General features: G+C 44.6%; 2 protein-coding genes across 2 annotated transcripts; one reads left to right on the plus strand and one right to left on the minus strand.

The window, feature by feature from the left end:
* Nucleotides 1–1,975: 1,975 nt before the first annotated feature.
* Nucleotides 1,976–9,741, plus strand: LOC146988459 (meprin A subunit beta-like). Its single transcript, XM_085773825.1, has 15 exons — nucleotides 1,976–2,085; nucleotides 2,270–2,297; nucleotides 2,764–2,814; nucleotides 2,903–2,946; nucleotides 3,089–3,167; nucleotides 3,247–3,364; nucleotides 3,837–4,015; nucleotides 4,130–4,342; nucleotides 5,805–5,954; nucleotides 6,075–6,290; nucleotides 6,517–6,773; nucleotides 8,615–8,819; nucleotides 8,949–9,125; nucleotides 9,234–9,493; nucleotides 9,612–9,741. Exons 1-15 carry the CDS (start codon nucleotides 2,044–2,046, stop codon nucleotides 9,672–9,674), a joined length of 2,082 nt encoding a protein of 693 aa, XP_085629951.1. The 5' UTR covers nucleotides 1,976–2,043; the 3' UTR covers nucleotides 9,675–9,741.
* A 5,056-nt stretch (nucleotides 9,742–14,797) lies between these two features.
* Nucleotides 14,798–19,286, minus strand: LOC146988460 (uncharacterized). Its single transcript, XM_085775322.1, has 3 exons — nucleotides 19,133–19,286; nucleotides 18,417–18,779; nucleotides 14,798–17,871 (listed from the first exon to the last, which is right to left on the minus strand). Exons 1-3 carry the CDS (start codon nucleotides 19,284–19,286, stop codon nucleotides 14,798–14,800), a joined length of 3,591 nt encoding a protein of 1,196 aa, XP_085631448.1.
* Nucleotides 19,287–22,963: the final 3,677 nt, after the last annotated feature.

Genomic DNA, 22,963 nt, shown 5'->3' on the forward strand with positions numbered 1-22,963 from the left:
GAAAAAAGGATTCCCCAGCTGTTTTGGCGAGAGGGGTCTGGCTGCAGACCTCCACTGTCAGGGCGCTTCCTTGCAGACCTCCACTGTGAGGCCACCTCCACTGTGGGGACGGAAGTTGATTCGAAGCTTTTCAAAATAAAAGCGAATAAACCGGAAGCATGTATTTGTGAAGTTTTTTAACATGAAGAAGAGGAAAAAGTGGTCAATAATGGCAGGGTTTCCTCTACATGTAATTGATCGTGGCCCACCGCCACGGCAAAATAAAAGCCGCCACACCTTCAGAATGATGATTTTTTTAAAGTATTTTTTTTATGTTAAAACAATGTAAAGCAGGGTTTCCACAACCAGTTACCATTTCCTACTTTGCACCCATTTTCACTACACAGTTACAACTTTCGACTTATTTCCTCCTCATTAAAAACGAAACTTATCAACAAGCGCGTTATACCATTAATTAACGACTCTGTGGCGGCCAGGGGACGAGCGCTTCGCCCCTCAACTGTGTGTGTGTTCATCTCTTACGCTCGGTTTCGATTAATAAACACAAATAGGCTACAAACGTACACACATTGGCCTCACGTGTTTGTCATTCCCGGTGTTTTATTTTGAAAATTGACCGGATTCTCTCGTGTGTCTTTCGCGGAGGAAACACTGAATGGACAAACGCTGGGCTTAATATATGAATAAAATTAAAACTAAATTGGCTATACCGTGTGTGTGTGTGTGTGTGTGTGTGTAACGGAGGTCCGCTGGTGGTTAGCGGTACTCGAGTTAAACTCACTCACCCTTAAAAGACGTGGTAACAGAGACGTTCTAATATGAGGGATAATATATGCCTATATATATAATATGCCTAGAAGGACTTTGGTGGTAACCAATGTGCAGAGTGCCCATTGAGCTTTTGGTGAAATGGTTAGCATCGTCGTAGCCTCACATCACCAGGGTCTTCAGACACGCGAAGAGCCTGGTGTCAGTTACCTCCCAATTAGTCTGCATTCTGGTTTCTGGTGTAGGTATTCACCAACATAAAACTTATAAAATAAACATTAACTTGTAATACAATAAAAGCAAAATGTTAACTTAATGGCTCGGGGACTTTCTTGTAAATTATATTCCTTAAATTAAAGAGTTTTACAGCATTTTATTAGCTTGGTGCTTTTATTTTGAAGGAAAGGTCTGTTTCTCTCGCCCTGGATCCGTTTCCTACCAAAACAGCGAGTCAACGGCCCCAGACTAGCATCGTCGCGGTTCGAAACCCGTTCAGGGCAGGGCACAGAACAATTGATATACTTTATTTTTTGGGGCTTTATTTTATATAATGTAGGTAAATATAATTTAAAAGCGAGTATACCAGGAGGAATATATATTTTCTAGTTTCCCATATGACCATACTTTATTTCTTGGGGCTTAATAATGTAAATATGATTTATGTGTTCAATCAACTTCCGTCCCCACAGTGGAGGTGGCCTCACACAGTGGAGGTCTGCAAGGAAGCGCCCTGACAGTGGAGGTCTGCAGCCAGACCCTCTTGTTTTGAGCTGGCATCATGCTAACTGTATACTCATTGTGTAGCTTAATAAAGCACTAAAACATGTGTGAACTGTTTTCAAAGTTGTCTATAATTGTTCAAACACAGCAATCAAAAAACCTTGATCATAGAAATTTTACTTTGGAGGGCAAGAAAAATGTTTTTTGAACATAAATGTGCTTTCCTCTCAAGCCATGTGTCTCCTTTCTTTATTAGATGAGTGAAATGGATGCCCCTTCAAAAATATGTGGTCACATGACCAACTTCTTCTATGGTTTTCTAGATAACAGGGGTGGAACTACTTTCCCCATGGCACAAATTACCCCACTCTCCCCTATGAGGAAATTTACCTGTAATGAAACTAAAACTGTTAGACCACATGGATATTACACACACAGCAGTGTTCCTCCTATATCCTTATATAAAAAGCCACCGTTTCCCCACAAACACACAGTGAATGAGGTCAAACCCACACTCCTCTGCTACTGCATGTGTGTGTGTGTGTGACTGAAGCCATGTCACTCAGGTTTCTGATCCTGCTGTTTTGCCTGGGTTTGGTACGTAACTATAACATAGCATTCTGTGTTGCATTGTACGGAATATAGCCATTGTTTCGCTGTTGTGTTGACAGTCAGGACGCCACTTAATTCAATGTAAAAATTAAAACATTTCTTCATTTTATTCTTTAAAATGTTGTGCTTTTGGCTTTTTTTTCTTCCTTTCTGTTTTTTTTTTTTACAGGCAACAGCCAAACTAACAGGAGAAACAGGTGAGTCAGACCATGTGATGAGGTTTTGTTTCAGTTAACTGTAAGAGGATGTTAATCAGATTGAGGTACAATTACACTCAAGTCAAAGTCAGTGTATTTAGAGCTTATTGTTTAGTCATTAGCATTACTTTATGCTGCTCGCTTCTGTTCTCAATTAGCTCGGGAATACTTACATAGTGTGGGTGAGGGTGGTGTACACCCTGCCCCTGAACAGGTCACCCGTCTATCACAGGGTCGACATAGAGACATTCACACATTTACACCCATGAGCAGTTCTAAGAGTGACCAATTGACTTCATGTACATGTCTTTGAACTATGAGAGGAAGCCGGAGAACCTAGAGAGAACCCACATGAGTAATGAGTAATAATGTTCTATCTCAGATTCTGATACAGTGTTTTGGTTTTTTACAATAAAGTGAAATACAGCGAAATATAATCTCATAATTATCAATTTTTCATTTGCAGAAATTGATGTTAATGAGGGCCATGACTGGGACATCTTTGAAATCAACCAAGGTTTGAAGGCTCTTTATTTCTGTTTTGTTTTGTCTGTTCTGTCTTCTGTTGTGTCTTTGATTCTGAAGAGTTTCATTGTCCTTTGCAGCGGCTGGGCTGGATCTGCTGGAGGGAGACATCAAACAGGAAGACGTAAGTTAGTGTAGACACATATTGGTGAAAAAACAGCCAATCATAAATTACATGTCTAAATAATGATCATTTATTAGCATAAAAAAAGCTGTGCTCATAGACCTGAAGTCTTGTCATATCTTGTTTTCTTCATTATTGTCAGGCATTTAGCAGAAACATCAGATTAGGTGATAAGTACCGCTGGCCAACAACCATTCCCTACTACCTGGAGAAAAGTCTGGGTAAGACACCGTGTTACAGAAACACACATTCATGTATCAAATCAGTTCATTCCTTCATGTTGTCTTGTCCTACATGTAGACATGAATGCAAAGGGAGTGATCCTGAAGGCGTTTGACGAGTATAGACTGAAGACCTGTTTTGACTTCACACCATGGAAAGGAGAAAAGAACTACATCTCAGTGTTCAAAGACAAGGGGTGAGTTAAATTCATTAACTGCTGTGATCTGTCTCAGACAGGGAAATCATATCTTTACTCTAAGTATACTTTTATAGTCACTACTGTATGCTACAGTAAAAAAAAAAAACAATCAACACATATGCAATGATATTATACCATCATACATGTACTTCATTGGAAGAAATGCAACCAAAGTGTTCTTTTAGGATCCATTTCTCATATGTCGCAATCGTTCCGTCATTCAAACCTTCACCAAAAGCACAGGCCAGAGATGAAAATGCAACATTTCATCAGTTATGCCATATACTGTATCTGAAATGATACACAGGTCAGTATCAGCTCCACAGGAGAAATGCAGGTTGTCACACACTTCGAAGCCTCGACGTCTCAATAACATCAATACAGCTCTCATCCATGTTAATAATGCTACAATCAACAAACATTCAAACATGTGCAATGTGAAAGGCGTCACTGTCTTCATTCTGTGCAGATGCTACTCCTCTGTAGGCAACCAGCACGTGGGAAAGCAGCAGCTGTCCATTGGTGAAGGCTGTGATCGCCTTGGAACTGTTGAGCACGAGTTCCTGCATGCTCTTGGCTTCTGGCATGAGCAGTCCAGAGTTGACCGTGATGATTACGTCAACATCATGTGGAATCGCATTGAACCTGGTAACACCTTGTCAAGCATCTGAATAGATCAGATTTTTCTTACTGACAACTGTTGCTTCATCTTTATTTGTCAAAACAAAGAGTGAGTTCTTGGCATTATTTTTATGTTTGCAGAGAAAGAGCACAACTTCGACAAACACAATGACTCCAGTGCTCTGGGCGTTCCCTATGACTACAACTCTGTGATGCACTACCCTAAGACGGCCTTCAGCAAAGGCTCTGAGCCCACCATCGTAACCAAGATCCCCCAGTTCAGTGACGTGATTGGTCAGAGGATGGGGTTCAGTGCTGGTGACCTCACCAAACTCAATCGTCTTTACAACTGCAGTAAGTCATCTCACCTTGTCATTTTGTACAGAACACATCAGAACACATTCACTGGACAAACCATCAAGTTTCAGATGAGAAAACATCTGGTTAACTGTGATCCATATGATTAGAATACACTGTTTAATGTGTTGCAGGGCACTTAAAGCCTGTGGATCATGGTAGGTGGTTCAGTTCTCAGTTGTACCCATGTTGTACTGCCTTTGGCCAACAAACTGAACCCCACTTGCTTCAAATGTATCACAAGTGTTTATGTGTGTATGAGAGAGAAGAAGCACTCTGTATTTTTACAGCCTGGCTTGGAGATTGCAGCAAAGGAGAGAGACCACACAGCTGGCCAGGGAAAAATAAGTACTTTGTTACTAAACTAAAACTAATCAAAAGGAAAGAACATGCTGCATGTCAGGGATGTAGAGTGTGTGTGTGTGTGTGTGTGTGTGTGTGTGTGTGTGTGTGTGTGTGTGTGTGTGTGTGTGTGTGTGTGTGTGTGTGTGTGTTGTTGTTGTTGTGGAAAATTGAGGTTTCACTTTAAGTACTTTATTTTATCTTGCAAGAGGTGGACTGTCATACACACAAAAGTCTGTACGAGAGTGCACACTGAGAATTGGTAACGTCAGGTTACATAGGCACAAGAGCAGGAAGGAGCCATGTGCTCCTCCTTGGAGGCGGCATCATACATTGTCCAATAACATTATTGCATTCTTGCAGAATAAGTTTGCATAGTACAAGTTTGCACTTAGCGCTCATGACATACCATTGGGCTATTATAAGGTTAACTCGTAAAGGCAGGAAGCCAGTGTTTGTCTGTAACTTAAGGTTTGTTGTGGTTTTTTCACACTTCGGCATGTTGACATTTTGTTGACATCTCACTGTGGTTTTGGATATGGAGACAACTGCTTGCTTAAGGGTAATTATCATAAAATAACAGGAACCAAGTCGGACACCTGCATACTGCTCTATGCACAGCAGACAAGTGCAACTTGCGCTATCTTCAAAGTTCAATCAAGGGTCATAACATAAAAATTTCCATTACAGTGTGTGTGTGTGTGTGTGTGTGTGTGTGTGTGTGTGTGTGTGTGTGTGTGTGTGTGTGTGTGTGTGTATAAACGAACAGAGAGAGAGAGAGCAGACCGACTATGACTGCCCTCTATAAAATTAGGCCCCGCCCTATTTTTTAATTTGTGTGATGTGGCTTGACCTCAGGCTCCTAGGGGTGGAGCCTGGAAAGTATTGCAGGGGATGACCCAAACCCACTGCAACCCAACCCTGGATGGATGGATGGATGGATGGATGGATGGATGGATGGATGGATGGATGGATGGATGGATGGATGGATGGATAAACAAAGAATATGCATTTGAAAAGCTTTCCAAGATTAAGAAAAAAAAAAGTAATTAAATTTTTTTATTGTGATGAAGTCCCTCAATGAATTTGTTCCCTCTGAACTGTTCCCTCTCCACAGCTAGGTCATCTACCTTTGTGGACAGCTGTAACTTTGAGGAGGAGAACATCTGTGGCATGATTCCAGGTCCTGGGAAGGCAAAGTGGGAAAGACGCTCGTGTGTGAAAGGAGGGCCTCAGACTGACTTCACCAACATGGGGCAATGCAAAGGTGAATACAAGTATATTCAGATCATATCAGATCATGCACAAAATTATTTGTTTCCTATAAAATTAAAATAAAAAACCTGTTGAGAATAAATGTCACTGTTTTTTTGGCTGTTGTGCACAGGCAAAGGCTACTTCATGCACTTCAACACCGCTATTATCAAATGTGGTACGTGGGCATCTCTGGAAAGTCGTTGGCTTGACCCCAAACCTGGACCCCAGTGTCTGCAGTTCTTCCTCTATAACACCGGGGCAGCTGATGATGTTCTACATATCTGGGTGAAAGAGTATGACAAGGCTGACCCCAACGGTAAATGGACGTTCTTCAAGACCATTTCAGGTAACATATAAAATAATGTGATTAGTGACATATTGGATTAACTGAACACTCTATGAGTAGCGTCATTACAGTAGCAGATGATTTTATGAGGCAGAGACTGCTCGAGTTTTCACTATTCAACAAACTGAAAAGCCCACACAGGCTATAGGGCAACACTTTCTCCTATAATAAGCTTTTGATCAATAGGCTAGTGATTATTATCTATGATGTTTTCTGCCTGATACAGGAGGCCCCATGGGATCCTGGGAACTGCATAATGTTGATCTGAATGTGAAAAAAAGGGCCCGAGTGGTTTTTCATGGTGTGAGGGGAAAGCGTTGGTCAAGAGGGGGCTTCTCTCTGGATGACATTAACCTTTCATCCACAAAGTGCCCTCAGCACATCTGGCACGTCCGCAACATCACTGGGTTGATGGCCACCAAACCAAAAGGAAGTAACCTGTACAGCCCTCGCTTTGTATCACCAACTGGTTACTCATTCCAGGTAAATAACCTCTTAAACATCCTTATTGTGTTTTTAACAAGTACAGGACAGAAAGTGTATATATATATATATATATTTTTTTTTTTTTTTTTCCCAGTTAGACAATGTTACAATGGCCACTATAATTAGGAAATCCACAATGTCCGTCAAAAGGTAACAACCAAAATCAAGTCCAAAAATCAGAACAATGGATGGACAAACTAAAGAGAATTATAGCTGCTGCGCAGCGATGGGTCGGGTCCGGGCTACTTTTGGGCAAATTTGAGCAACAAACAGGAGAATAGGAAGACAAGACAGTTGTTCTTATAATGTCCAATTTGCATAGTTGAGGACTGAACCCACAACCTCGGGAACCAAAGACCATTTTCTATCGCACTGAGCTAATTGACAAGTGGCAGTTCAACAGTGGCTTCACAAATTGAGTAAGCCATTCACTGTTGTGTAGGCAGATTTGAAACCACAGTAAATAGAAAAATCAGTTTTTGAGGTAAAATAATGAGTATTTGTTAAACATCTACTGTGACTCTAAGCTGTTAGGAGCCTTCGCACATGGTCCAGTCCAAGCTATTTGGATTTTTAAATTTAGAAGCTTGCTGTGATGCCACCATTAGGACAATTGTCTTGTGTTTCGTGTTGAGGACATCTGACATTTTGATCTGTCATCATCATCATCACCCTTGCTGGGTCTCGAACCCACAGCCTCTGACACCAAGAAACAGCTCCTAACTCGCTGAGCTAATTATCTGGAAGTGAGACCTGCTGTGTGTCTTCTCAAATAGACTCATGGAGTCAGTGTCCTGGCAGCTGTTGTGAACGCAGATTTCAAAAAGTCAGAAATTCTGTTATCTAAACAAAAATCTGTTAATACATAAATTGCATCTAGACAGCAAGACAGCTTGAGGACATCTGACTGTTTACAGTCAAACGTTTTCATGCACTGTAGGCTCAATTTTTGCTTAATCAAAAATCCGAGAAACAAGTTTTGTGGAGGATGGTCTGGAGATGCTCTGTAGCAAGTTTGGTGTCAATTGAGCAAAAATTGTGGGAGGAGATACATTTTAAAAGTTTTACAGTTATTGAAAAAAACAGAGTGATGGACTTCATAATTTGTAAAGAGTTTAAGTGGACAAAAGTTTCAGCAGTATTGAGGCTACATTGTGGTGAAGTTTCAAAACTGTAGCATCTACCGTTGGTTTGGTAGGAATTTTTAAAGTTTTTTAATTTAAACGCTTATTGTGCCCCCCCCTAGGAGGGGGGGCACATGTCCTTGGAGTTGAGTGAATCTGGCATGGGGTCGGATGTTTCTGTGAAGTTTGGTGAGTTTTCGCCCATGGGAAGTATGACTTCCTTGGAAGAAGAAAGAAAGAAAGAAAGAAGAAGAAGAATTCCTCGGAATACAATAGTGTCCTGGCAGCTTAGCTGCCCGGACCCTAACAAGGAGAACAAGAAACAGGGTTTAAATACTGAGATATCATTGGACAGTGGATGAACACATATACCCAATAAGAAAATGGTGTGCAAACAGAAAACAAACAAAAACCCTCAATGGCGGCATCTAGTGGCCAGAAAATGTCCTAATGGTGACAAGGACTGGGCCATCTATTGATGTGGAAATGGATGAGAAAAGAAATTTCCCTATTAAACTGTTATAGATAGGAAAATTATATAATATCTCTCTCACATAAATTACATTGACAGTTTCATGTTTTTCTCATTAATATAATAATAGTTTTGAACCACTAATTTGCTGGAACAAGAATGAATGAAGTCTGTCATGCCTTAATGCAAAACCTAAACAAACCTTTAACTCTTGTCATTTTACGCTTCTGTGCCATCTGTAGGTAAACATGTACCCAAATGGAGAAGCTAAATATCCAGGAAACATGGCCCTCTTCTTCCACCTGACCTCAGGGCCCAATGACCACCGCCTCAAGTGGCCTTGTCCATGGCAACAGGCCACCATGGCCCTCATGGATCAACAGTCTGACATCAGACAGCAAATGAATATGCACCATATGGTCACCACTGATCCCAACCAACTTGATGGTAACAAATGAGGGTAGAAGTTGTGGTGAAGCATGCTTGACTATCCTTCGATCAGCTGATCATCCTATAATGTCTGTGAGTTGTTTATGTTTTTTCAAACAAAGAATTACATTATCCTGTTTATCTCAGGTACAGAGTACTACTGGGACAATCCAAAGAAAGTTGGCTCTAAAGTGACTGAGCCAGATGGCAGCTGTTATTATCGAGGACCAGGCTTTGGATATGCTACGTTCATCACCCACAGCAGATTGAGGAGCAGAAAATTCATCAAAGGGTGTGATGCTTTCTTCCTCTTAAGTCTGGAAGGTATGGACACAAGTCTGTTAGAGAGGACCAGGATACCCCAAACTATACTTTATATCCAAGTTTCATCCTGCCTCTGAGCCATCATGATTGTTGTCTGTTTGTCCTCAGATATCTCCAGTCTGCTGGCGCCTCAGCCTCTGCCTCACTCTGCAGCCCATGATGCTGCCAGTCTAATGAGAGCTGGAGACCAAGACGCTCCACAAGGAGAAGCTAATAACCCCACGGTGATCACAGCTGTGGCAGCATCTGTGGGTGCAGTCATGCTGGTGGTTGCTATGCTGATTGCAGTCAACACCTGGATGATGAGGAGGAGACAGCAGGAGAGCGACAAAGTGGCGATCATACAGGACATGCCTGGATTCAAGGAGGTGAGCAAGAGTCACACTATTAAGAGTCTACACAAATCACATCACTGCAATTTAGGTTGGCAATAATTTGTTGTGCTTCATTAGCATCAGTGCACCTCAACTGTCCTTTGCATTACAGGATCAACGTCCTCTCACCAAGCAGAAACATCCTCACTGCCCAGAGGACAAGGTGCATTATTAAATGGCTACAACAACTGTTTCACCAGGTTATTGTCTTTTGCTTTTTACATGTTAAAAAGACAATGAAAGATAAATATCCTTCTTCAAATTAATTGTCCCTGTCATTTAACATGACTGATTTATTGTGGTCACATGTCATGAAAAAAACATTATCCAAGTCCTGAGAGCTCTGTACCACAGAAATGCAACACATTTGGGGTGACATTTTTGGTAACTTAAAATATATTCACTATAGATTGCATTTACTTTTTTTTACTTGGAGTGAAATGTATTTTACATAAACTGTAACTTGTGGTAAGGTCAAAGCAATGCTAAATGTCTTGAAGTCTCTGCTGTCATTAATCTAGGAAACAATACTGATGAGTGTACAAACAGCAGCCACAGAGACGCAGCATACTAAAATGTTCAGAGTGCCTCATAGTTATGGAGCACTCACAATGTATTGTCCTATTACTGTAAATTTCAACAACATGCTACATTTGTGCAAAGTTGTTTTGTCTTGAACATTGTCATCAATATTTTAATCTCCATGGACTATTTAAAATAAATCATTTGCATATTCCTTATAGATTGGACAATGTTGAATTTAGTAATCTAATCGGCTTATTGCCATCATATGTCTCTGGTATCCTGTTTATCCAGTCTTATTGTTAAATTCTTTGTGTCTTGTCTTCCTGTGCTCTCCCTCTTGCCATTATTCTGTGTCAGTGGTGATGGAGAAACCAAAGTTTTTTTCTAAACCACTGAATCAATATAAGGCAGAAATGGGTCTGTTTCAAAGTAGCCTATTTGACACAATTAAATATGGCGACATCTGCTGGCCAACCTTCAATATAACATTTTCATGGAACAAAAAAGGTCAAGGTGTCATGAAACAGTGAGGCACTGTTTTAAAAAATAAAGGTTTTATGTGCATCTTGAAAATTTTGACAGTTGTTTCTTGAAGACATTAATAATATATTACAATTGTGCCATCATAAAATACTGTAAGATTGATAGAAACACAAAATTATATTTACAAAAAACACAAATTGGGAAAAAGTTGTGAAATGCTTGTGCAACCAGGGACTGTTATGACAATAGTTGTACAAAATGCTGGTGAAGCTGGGAAGGGGATTTTTTTTTTTTTTTTGGAGGGGGCAGGAGTAAGACACTGACTTCACAGTAAAACAGGAAATAGGAACATAACATAATCTCTCTCATTTCCTAGCTGGTGTGAATCCTTATCTTCATGTTTATGCACTATAGCCAATTGGATGTTAACACATCTTCCCTTTGCTGTCTCAGTCCACCTTTCTAGTATAAGAATCTGAGCTTTGCTGTTTGACCCTTAGAATTGAGGTGGCCTCACGCACTTATGTTATGTTGACGACTCTTCTGTTCTCCTCGATCGAGCCTAAATACATTCCTTCAGCATAAGACATCCAGGACTCTGGTACTTCTTCTTCTTCACTGGCATCACCACAAATTCCTCCCTAACAGGGTTCAGCCAAATAATGCTGAAATCCACTGTTGCTTCAGCTGAACTTTTAATTCTTTGAGTTGCACCTGCAGGAAATCAGAACAGGAGAAGGTGAAACCCATTGTATGTGTTTTTGTCTCAAAGAATGTGTTTATGCCGACTGATGCAACCAACTAACTAAGCTTTCCATAGGTTACCAAAGGTTGTCAGAGTTAGACTCTTGTGTTGAATGGCCATGTGCTTTCTCTGTTGTGGACTGTAAAAAAAAAATATATATATATATATATATATATATAGTTCTTTGATAAAGCCTATATATAAATAAATGTAATGATAAAATTGGGGCAGAACGGAGCTATTACTTGTGATGTTGAGGGTGTGACACGTTCTGATCTCATATGTCCTGCACATCCTGCTGTGAATCTGGCGACTGCCTCCTGTCCTGCCCTGTGATAACACGCACACAAAGCAATAAATAACCTAAAATTATATGAATACGAAGTAAAAGTGTATAGCCTAACACATGGCATTGTGCATCTTGATGGCAGCAGGGGTCATCCAAAATGGCCTTCAGCTTACACCCCATCCTCCACTTAACCACAGCCTCCACCAGCTCCGCTCCCTCTCCCAAGCTACATTTCTTGATGAGCTTGTCTGGTCTGTTCCTGTCCCTGACCCTAGAGTTGTTACCTCAGCAGACAATGGCAAAGAATGTAACACTTGCAATGATGGACTGATAGAATGATGATGTGCAGCATTACATTACAGATGTCAAAGGACCTGAGTCTTCTCAAAAAGAAGAGCCTGCTTTAGGTCTGTTTGTGCACAGCACTTGTGTGTATAGACCAATCCAACATGTCATCAGGGTGTACTCCAAGGTACTTGTATGACTGAACCCACTCAATGTCCACCCCATCCACAGTCACAGGCCGCAAGGATCTCTTGGACCTGCTAAAGGCAATAATCATTTCTTTGGTCTTTGATGTATTAAGCAACAAGTTGTTCTTGTTGCACCAGTCTGTGAACAACTCCACCAGGTCCTTGTATTAATTTTCCTGTCCCTTCTTCACACATGCCACGATGGCCGTATTGTCAGAGTACTTCTGAACATAGCAAGATTTGGATTTAGATGTAAAATCTGCAGTGAAAGCACAGTAGGTTCTCCCACACTGCTCACCATTTGACATGAAGTTCCCCAGCCTCACATACTGTGGCCACTCTGTAAGATAGTTATAGACCCACAAGATGATGGTTGGATCTACACCCATCTTCTCCAGCTTGCCTCTTGGAATTCTGGGTTATATTGTGTCGAAGACACTGGAGAAGTCAAGAAACAGCAGTCTCACATATCGCCCAGGCTCATCCAGGAAGGAGTAAATCCGATGCAACATGTAGATGATTGCATCGTCCACCCCAATGTTCTCCTGGTACGCAAACTGCAGGGGGTCCACAGAATGCTGGGCTTGTGGTCTCAGGTGGCGGAGTAGTAGTCTCTCCAGAGTCTTCATAATAAGAGAAGTCAGGGCTACTGGTCTGTAGTCCCTGATTCCTGCTGGCCTTGCCACTTTGGGAACCGGCACCAGGCACGAGGTAGAGAACAGGTACTCTAGCTGTCTGAAGGCTCAGGTTGAAGATAGTATGGAGAGGACAGCCAGTTGTAGCTATTGACAGCGGTCCCAGAACCTCAAGGAACTCAGCCACAGCTGTGGTGTTATTGTATGTGTTTATAAAAGGTATACCGTGTGGGGACACATGGGGGCGCTGTGGGCCACACAAGGGTTGTTATGATTAAGAGAGCAGAAGAAGAGAAAAATAAAGTTTTCCTGATTCATTCAGTACATGGTCTCGCGCTTACATTAATACAGTAAACACGACATGGTGTCAGAAGTGGCGCGATACTGAATCAGAACGGTAAAGGTCCACCTGCAAGAGAAGAAAAAAAAAGATTGGTGAGCAAGCAAAATGACTGACGGTAATGGCGAACAGAGTGGAGTTAGCGCAGCGGCTAACAAACCTAGCGCCACATTCAGCATTCAGCCACCGGAACCCTTTGATTTTTCCAAGCCGTATGAGTGGATAAAATGGATTCGGCGATTTGAGAGATTCCGCCAAGCAAGCAACTTATCTGCCAGCTCCGAGGACAATCAGGTGAATACGCTGATCTATTGTATGGGAGACGAAGCTGATGATGTTTTGAGAGGCCTGAAACTTAATGATGTTGACCAGCGCCAATATGATAAGGATGCCTTCCACTCGTTCTTTGTGGTGAAAAAGAACATTGTTTATGAACGCGCACGATTTAACATGCGTAAACAGGAAGTAAACGAGACTGTGGATGCATTCGTTACTGCTTTGTTTGCATTAGCAGAGCATTGTAACTATGGGACTTTACATGATGAACTGATCCGGGACAGGATAGTGGTTGGCCTGGCTGACACACGGCTCTCAGAACGCATGCAAATGGAGAAGGATTTAGACCTTGACAAAGCCATAAATATGGCAAGACAATCGGAAGAGATAAAAAAGCAACAAACCATGCTGAGAAGTGATGCAAGTGGAGTACTGCATGTGGGTGGTAACTCTGTGGACAGAGTGTTCAAAGGCAGACATCAAAAGGAAAAGCCTAAATTCACCAAACCTAAAAGTTATGGAGAAAAACAACACAACAAGAGCAAGAACAATAAAAGCTTCCAGTGCAACAAATGTGGTGGAACACCTCACCCTAGGCATGAATGTCCAGCTAATGAAGCCAAGTGCCATTCCTGTGGAAAAAAAGGTCACTACCAGCGTGTGTGCCGTGCAGGAAAAGCTGTACAGAGCATAGAGGAAGAGGAGGAAAGTTTCTTTCTCGGTACTGTGACATCTGATGATGATAAATGGACTGCTGTGATTGATGTAATGGACAAAAATATCACATTTAAACTCGACACAAGCGGATGTTACTGCTGTGTCACAGACTGAGTTTAATAACATGTTTTCAAACTCCAAGCAGCCCGTCCTCCAAGACGCAGAGAGACCCTTATTTGGGCCAGGCCGCATTCCTCTGGATGTGTCAGGGTTTGCCAGATTGCAGTTAAGGTGTGGAGCCAAGCAGACCATGGAGAAAGTTTATGTGGTCAAGAACCTGAGCACACCTTTGCTTGGGTTGCCAGCCATCAAAGCCCTTGGGTTGCTCATTCGCGTCGACAGCATAGACATGGGGACCCTCAAGTCAAGCTATCCCAAGCTGTGCAGCGGGCTGGGTATGTTACAACAACCATACACCATTAAGCTTAAACCTGATGCTGTGCCATTTTCAGTTAAAACCCCCAGAAGGATTCCACTGCCGCTTGTGGGCCCAGTCAAGGAAGAGCTCCAGCACATGGAAGCACTGGGCGTCATCACCAGAATGGAGGAGCCAACCGACTGGTGCGCCGGGATAATAATAATAATAATAATAAATTTTATTTAGAAAGCGCCTTTCACGCCACTCAAGGACACTTTACAGCAGTTAAAATCATCAAAAACACAGAATAAATCATCAATAAATAATACCAAAACAAAACACACAGCACGGAATAGACAACATTAAAAAGCACAAAATAAACAACAATAAACACATCAGTAAGAATGAATAATGAAGAGAGCAAATAAATAAAACTGTGCAGAATAAAAGGGAAGTGTTAGGGTGAGGGGTGGTGGGGTGGATAGGCAATTTGAAACAGGTGGGTTTTGATTTTTGTTTTGAAAAGAGGGAGAGAGTCAATGTTACGGATGTGAGATGGTAAAGAATTCCAGAGTCGGGGAGCAGAGCGACTGAAAGCTCGGCTCCCCATGGTGCTGAGGAGAGCAGGGGGGACAGTGAGGTGGAGAGAGGAGGAAGATCTGAGGGAGCGTGCTGGAGTGGCAATGTGGAGAAGATCAGACAAGTATGGAGGGGCGAGGTTGTGGATAGCTTTGAAAGTATACAGAAGGATTTTGAATTGGATTCGTAATGTGACCGGGAGCCAGTGAAGTTGCTGTAGGATGGGAGTGATATGGTGGGAAGAAGGGGTTTTGGTGATGACACGTGCAGCAGAGTTTTGAACCAGTTGAAGCTTATGGAGAGACTTGTGAGGGAGACCAAAGAGGAGCGAGTTGCAATAATCAAGACGGGAGGTGACGAGGCTGTGGACAAGGATGGAGGCGGTGTTGGGAGTGAGGGAGGGACGGAGTCGATTGATATTACGTAAATGAAAGTAGGCAGCCCGAGTGGTGTTATTGATGTGAGATTTGAATGATAGAGTGCTGTCAAGGATGACACCCAGACTCTTAACCTGAGGGGAGGGGGAAACTGAGGAACTGTCGATAAGAAGGGGGAAACAGTCAATTTTGGATAGTGTAGATTTGGTGCCAACTAGAAGGATTTCTGTTTTATCACTGTTTAATTTGAGGAAGTTGGAAGTGAACCAGGATTTGATTTCGGTTAAGCAGGTGATGAGGGAAGAGGGTGGGAGTGCGGAGTTTGGTTTACTGGAAAGGTAGAGCTGGGTGTCATCCGCGTAGCAGTGGTAATGGATGTTATATTTACGGAAGATGGTGCCAAGGGGGAGGAGATAAGTGATGAAGAGAAGGGGCCCCAGGACAGAGCCCTGGGGCACACCTGTAGTGACTGGGGAGGGGTCAGACTTAAATGATTTGAGCTGGATGAACTGAGTGCGGCCTGAGAGATAGGAGTGGAACCAGTGAAGGGGGGTGTGGGTGATGCCGATGGAGGAGAGTCTATGAAGGAGGATGGGGTGGGAAATGGTGTCAAAAGCTGCACTTAGGTCGAGGAGGATGAGGATGGAAAGTGAACCGAAATCAGCTGCAGTGAGAAGATCGTTGGTGATTTTTATGAGTGCAGTTTCGGTGCTGTGGCGGGGGCGGAAACCAGATTGAAAAGGGTCATAGAGGGAGTTTTGAGTTAAGTGGGTGTGTAATTGGGTGGCGACTATTTTTTCAAGGATTTTGGATATGAAAGGTAGGTTGGAGATGGGGCGGAGATTATTGTAGTTGTTGGGGTCTAAGCCAGGTTTTTTCAGAATAGGGGTGATAGCTGCAGTTTTGAGGGGTGAGGGAACAGTTCCAGTGGTGAGTGAAGAGTGAATGATGGCAGATATGAGGGGAAGCACAGAGGGGAGACAAGATTTGACAAGGGTGGTGGGAAGGGGGTCAAGCTGACAGGTAGAGGGTTTGGATTTACGGATGAGGTCATAGATTTGGAGGTCAGTGGGAGGTTGGAAACTAGAGAAGTGCTGACAGTGTGGCAGAGGTGCTGGTGGGAGGAGAGGAAGTGCAGGTGGGAGAGAGGGAAGTGAGTCTGAATCTAAGTGTTGGTGAATGATGGAGATTTTGTCATTGAAAAACTGCATTAGGGAGTTACAGGTGTCAGTTGAATAGAGGTGGGGAGGTAAGGAGTCAGGTGGCTGGAGAGTTCTATTGAGCAGTGTGAACAGTGATCTGGTGTTTCCTTCATTGGAGATAATCTGAGCGGAGTAGTGGTTTGTTTTGGCTTGGATGATTGAGTCCTTGTAATGGCGTATGTGGGTTATGTACATTTCTTTGTGAATGGTGAGTCCAGTTTTCTTATAGAGTCGTTCCAGTTGGCGGCCTTTAGTTTTCATGGAGCGGAGATGAGGGGTATACCAGGGGGCAGTTGTGGAGAAGGAGACAGAGCGTGTTTTGAGGGGAGCGAGGGAGTTGAGGATGTTGCTTAGACTTGTGTTGTAGAGGGTTATCATTTCGTCAGAGGTGGTAGAACAGTCCGGGATCAGAATAGTGTCAATGTTGGAGCAGAGAGTGTCAATGTTGATGTTCTTTAAGTTCCGGAATGAAATGAAGCGTGGTGACTTGATTCTTGAGAGGCAGAGTGCAGTGCTAAAAGAGATGAGGAAATGGTCACTCACATGGAGATCGTCAGCTGTGCAGTTGGAGGGGGTGAGGCCAGAGCAGCAGATTAGGTCCAGAGTGTGTCCTTTTGTGTGTGTTGGGAAGTTGATGAATTGATGGAGTCCAAAACTGTCCAGGCATGATGAAAAGTCTCTGGTGAGGGGTGAATTAATGTTGTCCATGTGTATATTGAAGTCCCCTAGTAATATGATGTTTGGTGATAGAGTGGATAGATGGGTGAGTAAGATGGCAAAGTCATTTAAGAAGTCACTGTGGGGCTTGGGAGGGCGGTAGAAAGTGGCAATGATGGTGGGAGTGGGTCCAGGGAGTGTAAGTGCAAGATGTTCAAATGAGGAGAAGACAGGCAGTGACTGTGGCAGGACTTTCCATTTCTTATGGTGAATGACTGCAATACCTCCCCCACGGCCGTGGCTACGGGGGTGGGAGAGGTAAGTAAAGTCCGGTGGGGTGGAGTCGTTCAGTGAGGAGAAGTCATTTGGTTGTTGCCAGGTTTCAGTCAAACAGAGGAAGTCGAGCTTGCGGTCAGTGAGGAGGTCATGGATGAGGTGTCCTTTGTTTGTAAGTGAGCGGATGTTGAGAAGTCCAAAGCTGACAGATGAGTTATCATATTTGGTGTGAGTGGAAGCCAGCATAGATGGGCTGGCTAGTACAGAGTGATTAACAGTCCGGGTGGTGTTTCTGCCAGAGTGGTGTCTGTTTGTAATATGGACAGGAATAGGGAGTGGTTGGGTGTTGCTGTGGTTATTGGATAGAGTAATGATGGAGAGGCCAGCAGCTGAGGGAGACGATGACAGGTGTGGCCAGCAGGGGGAGCTCTGGGGAGAAGCTGTCGACAGTGAGTGCACCACAGAGGGAGAGGGGGGCGTGAGTGGGGGGGAAGTAAACAGTCAGTCATGTGGGAAGGAATGTACAGTGTGCTGCAGATTAGCCGCTAGCATGCGGCTACCTACGTAGCTAGGGTGTATTCCATCCGACTTAAAAAAAGGATGAGCGGTTCCAGAAAAGATTAAAATTGTCCACAAAGGCAATGCTGTGAGCTTGGCACGCAGACTGGAGCCAGGTGTGCAGACTGAGGACTCGGCTGAAACGCCCACATCCACGGCCAGAAGTGGGGATGGGGCCGCTGATGAATGCAGAGAGTTCAGAGTTTTTCAGGAAATTTAAAAGTCGGATGAAGTGATTCTTCGTCAGCTCAGTCTGGCGGAGGGATGTGTCATTTGTACCGACATGGATTATAACTCTCTGGATGGAGGTTGGCAGAGTTTTCAACAGAGTGGGGAGATGTGTTAAAATGTCAAGGACCTTCGCACCGGGGAAACACCGTGTGACTGCGTTGAAAAAGCGGATGTTTTTTACGATGGAGTCACCTACAATTAAAGTCGTCGGAGGGAAAAGAGGACGTGGAGACTGCGTGACCGGAGAGGGACAGGATGATGGAGGGGAGCTCAGCCTCTCCGGGGAGGACAGTGGGGACAGGGCAGGAGGGACACGGGCCCGCTGCGGTGCAGGTGTGAAGCACGGTATTGACAGCCGGCGGGACCCGGTGAGGGAGCGCTCCGGCGCGGCAGGTGGACAGGACGGGGGCGGAGGAGCAGGCTGGGATCCCGGGGGCAAGGGGGGGAAATCGTGCAGGTCGAGGATGCTGTACTTGTTCTCCAGGTGAAGGTGGAAGACTGGAGCCTGTGGTGGAAACTTTGTTTTCCCGGTGCGGGCACTGATCTGGGACCAGTGCTCCTGGTGAGATGGAGTGGAGCTAACCGGAGCCTTAGGTTTAGCTCCAAGCCTTGTCCAGGAGACGTCGTGGATGAAGGGTGGAGGAGCAGCCGTGGGATCACGGTGAATGGAGACAGACTCAGGGGGTGAAGCAGGTTTCCCAGCAGCGGGCTCCGGGGGAGAGGTGGTTGCAGCGGCGGCGGTGGCAGAGGCGGCGGCGGCGGCAGAGGCGGCAGCGGCGGCCGCAGCAGCCGCAGCAGCGGGGTCCGGAGGAGAGGCGGCAGGAGCGGCAGGAGCGGCAGGAGCGGCGGCGGCGGCGGCGGCGGCGGCGGCGGCGGCGGCGGCGGCGGCGGCGGGATCAGGCTCCGGTGTGCCAGTCAGGTCGGGGTGCGGAAGAGCGAAGATGATGGTGTCCAGCAGCTTCTCGTCTTCCTGGATCTGGTAGAGCCTGGAGATTCTCTTCTCCAGCTCCTGGATCTTTTCAGCCAGACAGGTGCAGTTGACACAGCCGGATGGGAGTGGAGTCATGGCTGAAACAGAGAGGACAGAGGCCAGCAGGCAGCCAACAACACCAGACGGGAGCGAACAGAGGGCAGTCTGAAATGATGACTGGACTGTGCCGTGTAGGACACTTACACACCAGGGCTCCGTAGGAGCCCGCAGCGGTGGATTAGCAGAACAATAACAGATCAGATCAACAGCACGGAGAGGAGACCTACCGGCGAGGGCCTGGGAAGAGGCCCGCTATTGGTGGAAAACTCAGGTAGGTCTTGGTTGCAAAGTTCCAGTCCGTAGCCGATGTAATCCCAGATGTTTGTTTAATCCATGGGGGCATTGATTGATGAATGTAGCCGGATACACACCGAATAAGAGACAGTTCTTGATAAAATCAGTGCCAGCGCAGTCGGGGCCTGTTTGCTAGTTGTGCAAACACTAGCCAGGTTTAAAACGCCGAAGGAGTGAAATCCACACGTCCGATTGCTAGTATATTTCACCCAGGTCAAATATATACTTAAAGCCAACCAGTTACTGAAAGTGGGTTGTCAAGAAGTTGAGATAAAAACGCTAAAACTGGGTAAAAAGGACGGTTTGCGGGAGCGACTCTGGCCGGCGGCGACTGACAGGAAGGCGGAAGTCTAATGAAACTGTCTCTGGCACGTGAATGAGGGATGGTGGTCGTAGAAGGACCAGAAAAAGGTGCGACTGTGTGTGGACCTGACCGGCCTGAATGTGTATGTGTGCCGTTAAAAGTACATTCTGCCATCAGTGGAACAGAGCCTGGGAACACTCGCCGGAGCAAAGCTGTTCAGTAAGCTGGATGCCATCATGGGCTTTTGGCAGATCCCACTAACAAAGGAATCAGCCAAGTACACTACATTTATTACACCGTTTGGGCGGTTTCACTTTAACCGTCTACCATTTGGCATCGCCTCGGCGCCTGAACATTTCCAGTGCAGGATGGCAGAGGTTACTGAGGGGCTTGAAGGTGTGATATGCCATATTGATGACCTGTTGGTGTGGGGGAAGGACCAGTCAGAGCACGACACTCGACTTCATGCGGTGCTTCAAAGACTGGAAAGAGCAGGCATAACTCTAAATGTCGACAAGTGTGAGCTCTCAAAAACAGAGGTTGCCTTCCTGGGCCACATCATCACAACTGCAGGCATCTGCCCCGACCCCCGAAAGACTGAGGCTGTTTCAAAGATGAAGGAGCCAACAAATGTGAGTGAGTTGAGAAGTTTTCTTGGGATGGTCAATCAGCTGGGAAGGTTCATTCCCCAGCTGGCAGAAAAAGACAAGCCACTTCGTGATCTTCTCTCAAAGAAAAACTCCTGGGTCTGGGACATGGACCAGGCTGCAGCATTCGAGACACTGAAGGAAGCACTGTCTTCTCCTCCTGTGCTGGCCATGTATGACCCAAACAAAGACACCAAAGTGTCAGCGGATGCATCATCCTATGGTTTGGGAGGCGTTCTTCTCCAGAGATATGAGGATGAATGGAAGCCTGTGGCTAACTCCCGATCTTTCCAGGTTAAGGAACTCCCTGATACCTCAAAATGATATAATGATATCTCAAGATGAAGTCATGGTTCTATTTAAGAAAACCAAAAAGAGTAAAGCTCCAGGTCCTGACAATATTTGCGGTCGCACACTGCACCACTGCGCAGAGCAACTTAGTGGTGTTTTTAGTCATCTTTTTCAGAAGTGTGTTGACACATGCACTCTCCCTTCAATTTGGAAATGTTCCACAATTATTCCCATTCCCAAAGTTAAAAACCCCCGGGAATTACAAGCATTCAGACCTGTGGCCCTTACTTCCACCACTCCCCATTACTTTTTATTTTATATACTGATAGCTGTAGGTGCCTTAAAGCAGACAGCTTCCTTGTTAAATTTTCAGATGATACGGCTCTGTTGTCACTTCTTCAAGGCACAGAGTCAGATCACGGTAGTGCTCTTCCTGATTTTGTTAAGTGGTGTGACGACAGCTTCCTTGACCTTAATGTTTCAAAAACTAAGGAATTGGTTATTGATTTCAGGAAACACAAGGCAAACACCACTGTAAGCACGATCCATGGGGAGGACGTAGAAATTGTTGATTCATACAAATATCTGGGTACTCTGTTTGACTCCCAGCTTAAATTTGACATCAACACCAATTCAGTGGTCAAAAGGGCTCAACAGAGGATTCATTTATTGAGGAGAATCAGTTCCTTCGGGGTCTCGAATTCTATTTTATGTACTGTGTACTCTTCATACATTGAGAGCCTCCTTACTTTCTCTTTCATCTGCTGGTTTAACAGTCTGGCAGTGAAGGACAGGAACTGTTTAAATAACATTGTGAAAGTCTGCTCGAAAATTACTGGCACCCAACTTACTGACTTGAACTCCCTTTGGGAAAGACGGGTCTCACAAATGGCAGCATGCATCATTAATAGAATCATGTTCTGGCCTGTGAGTTTATCTCAATGCCGTCAGGGCGACGCTATGCAGCCTCTTAGGAAGACCAATCGTTATTCTAGGTCTTTTGTGCCCTCTGCCATTAGTTTGTTGAATGCTCAGCTGGCTTGAAGCTGTAGTTTTTAGTACTGTTGTTGACTATGTGTTTTTACATATATTGCCCTCTCATGTATTTATTACATTTTTGTACTTTATCTTACTTGATCTCAAACTTGCAAATTTGCACTGTCCTTGCACTTCCTCCTCAATTGTATGTATGCTTGTGTATGTGATTATGGTGTGGCGGTCAGTTGTAGAAACAGAATTGCCCTATGGGATAAATAAAGTAATCTCAACTCAACTCAACTCAACTTATGCCTCTAGGTCACTCACCCCCACAGAACAACGGTACACACAGGTAGAAAAGGAGGCCCTGGGCCTCACGTGGGCCTGTGAAAGATTTCCTCATAGGAAAACATTTCTGCCTGGAGACAGATCATAAACCCCTTCTCAGCCTGCTAGGAGCCCAAGCACTGGATCTTTTGCCGCCAAGGATCCAGCGCTTCAGGATGAGGCTGATGCTCTACTCATACTTCATCGTGCATGCACCAGGAAAGACTCTTTGGACAGCAGACACACTTTCACGCTCACCTGTCAAAGCGAGCATGCCCGCAGAAGAAAAAGAGCTGATGGAGAGCACCAACATTTATGTGGACTGTGTTATTGAAAGCCTGCCCGTCAGCCCTTCATACATAGGGACCCTGAAGGAGCAGCTTAAAGCCGACAGCGTATGTTCACGTGTCATGGTATTGTGCACAGAAGGATGGCCGGCACATGCAAAGCAGGAACCAGTGCTGAAAAACTACTGGCCAGAGCGAGCCACACTCACGGTGAAGGATGGGTTACTGCTGAAAGACGCACGGCTTGTAATACCATCATCAATGAGGAACGATGTGCTAGCCAGACTACACGAAGGTCACCTAGGTGTGGTGAAGTGTAAGGCTCGTGCTCGTCAGAGTGTGTGGTGGCCAGGACTCAGCCAGCAGATGAATGACATGGTACTCAACTGCAGGACATGTGTACAGGAGCGACATAATCACAAAGAGCCGCTTATACCATCAGTGTGCCCCAAAAGACCGTGGCAAAAGCTGGGGGCAGATCTGTTCGTCCTGGGGAACAAAACCTACCTGCTTGTTGTGGATTACTTCTCCAGGTATGTTGAGATGGCACAATTATCTCACACCAGGTCCACTGATGTAATTGTG

Source organism: Trachurus japonicus, chromosome 4 (assembly GCF_045865225.1).
Source record: "Trachurus japonicus isolate A0001 chromosome 4, Traja_1.0".
In the NCBI taxonomy this organism is placed as follows: Eukaryota; Metazoa; Chordata; class Actinopteri; order Carangiformes; family Carangidae; genus Trachurus; species Trachurus japonicus.

Coding starts and splice junctions, on each gene's coding strand:
- LOC146988460 (XM_085775322.1), bottom strand. CDS start 19,286: ATGACTCCACTCCCATCCGGCTGTGTCAACTGCACCTGTCTGGCTGAA. Junction 18,780..19,132: donor TCCGCACCCCGACCTGACTG/GCACACCGGAGC, acceptor CCATCTCACCAG/GAGCACTGGTCCCAGATCAG. Junction 17,872..18,416: donor TCCCTCCGACGACTTTAATT/GTAGGTGACTCC, acceptor CACTGTCGACAG/CTTCTCCCCAGAGCTCCCCC.
- LOC146988459 (XM_085773825.1), top strand. CDS start 2,044: ATGTCACTCAGGTTTCTGATCCTGCTGTTTTGCCTGGGTTTG. Junction 6,774..8,614: donor CAACTGGTTACTCATTCCAG/GTAAATAACCTC, acceptor TGCCATCTGTAG/GTAAACATGTACCCAAATGG. Junction 9,126..9,233: donor CTTCCTCTTAAGTCTGGAAG/GTATGGACACAA, acceptor GTTTGTCCTCAG/ATATCTCCAGTCTGCTGGCG.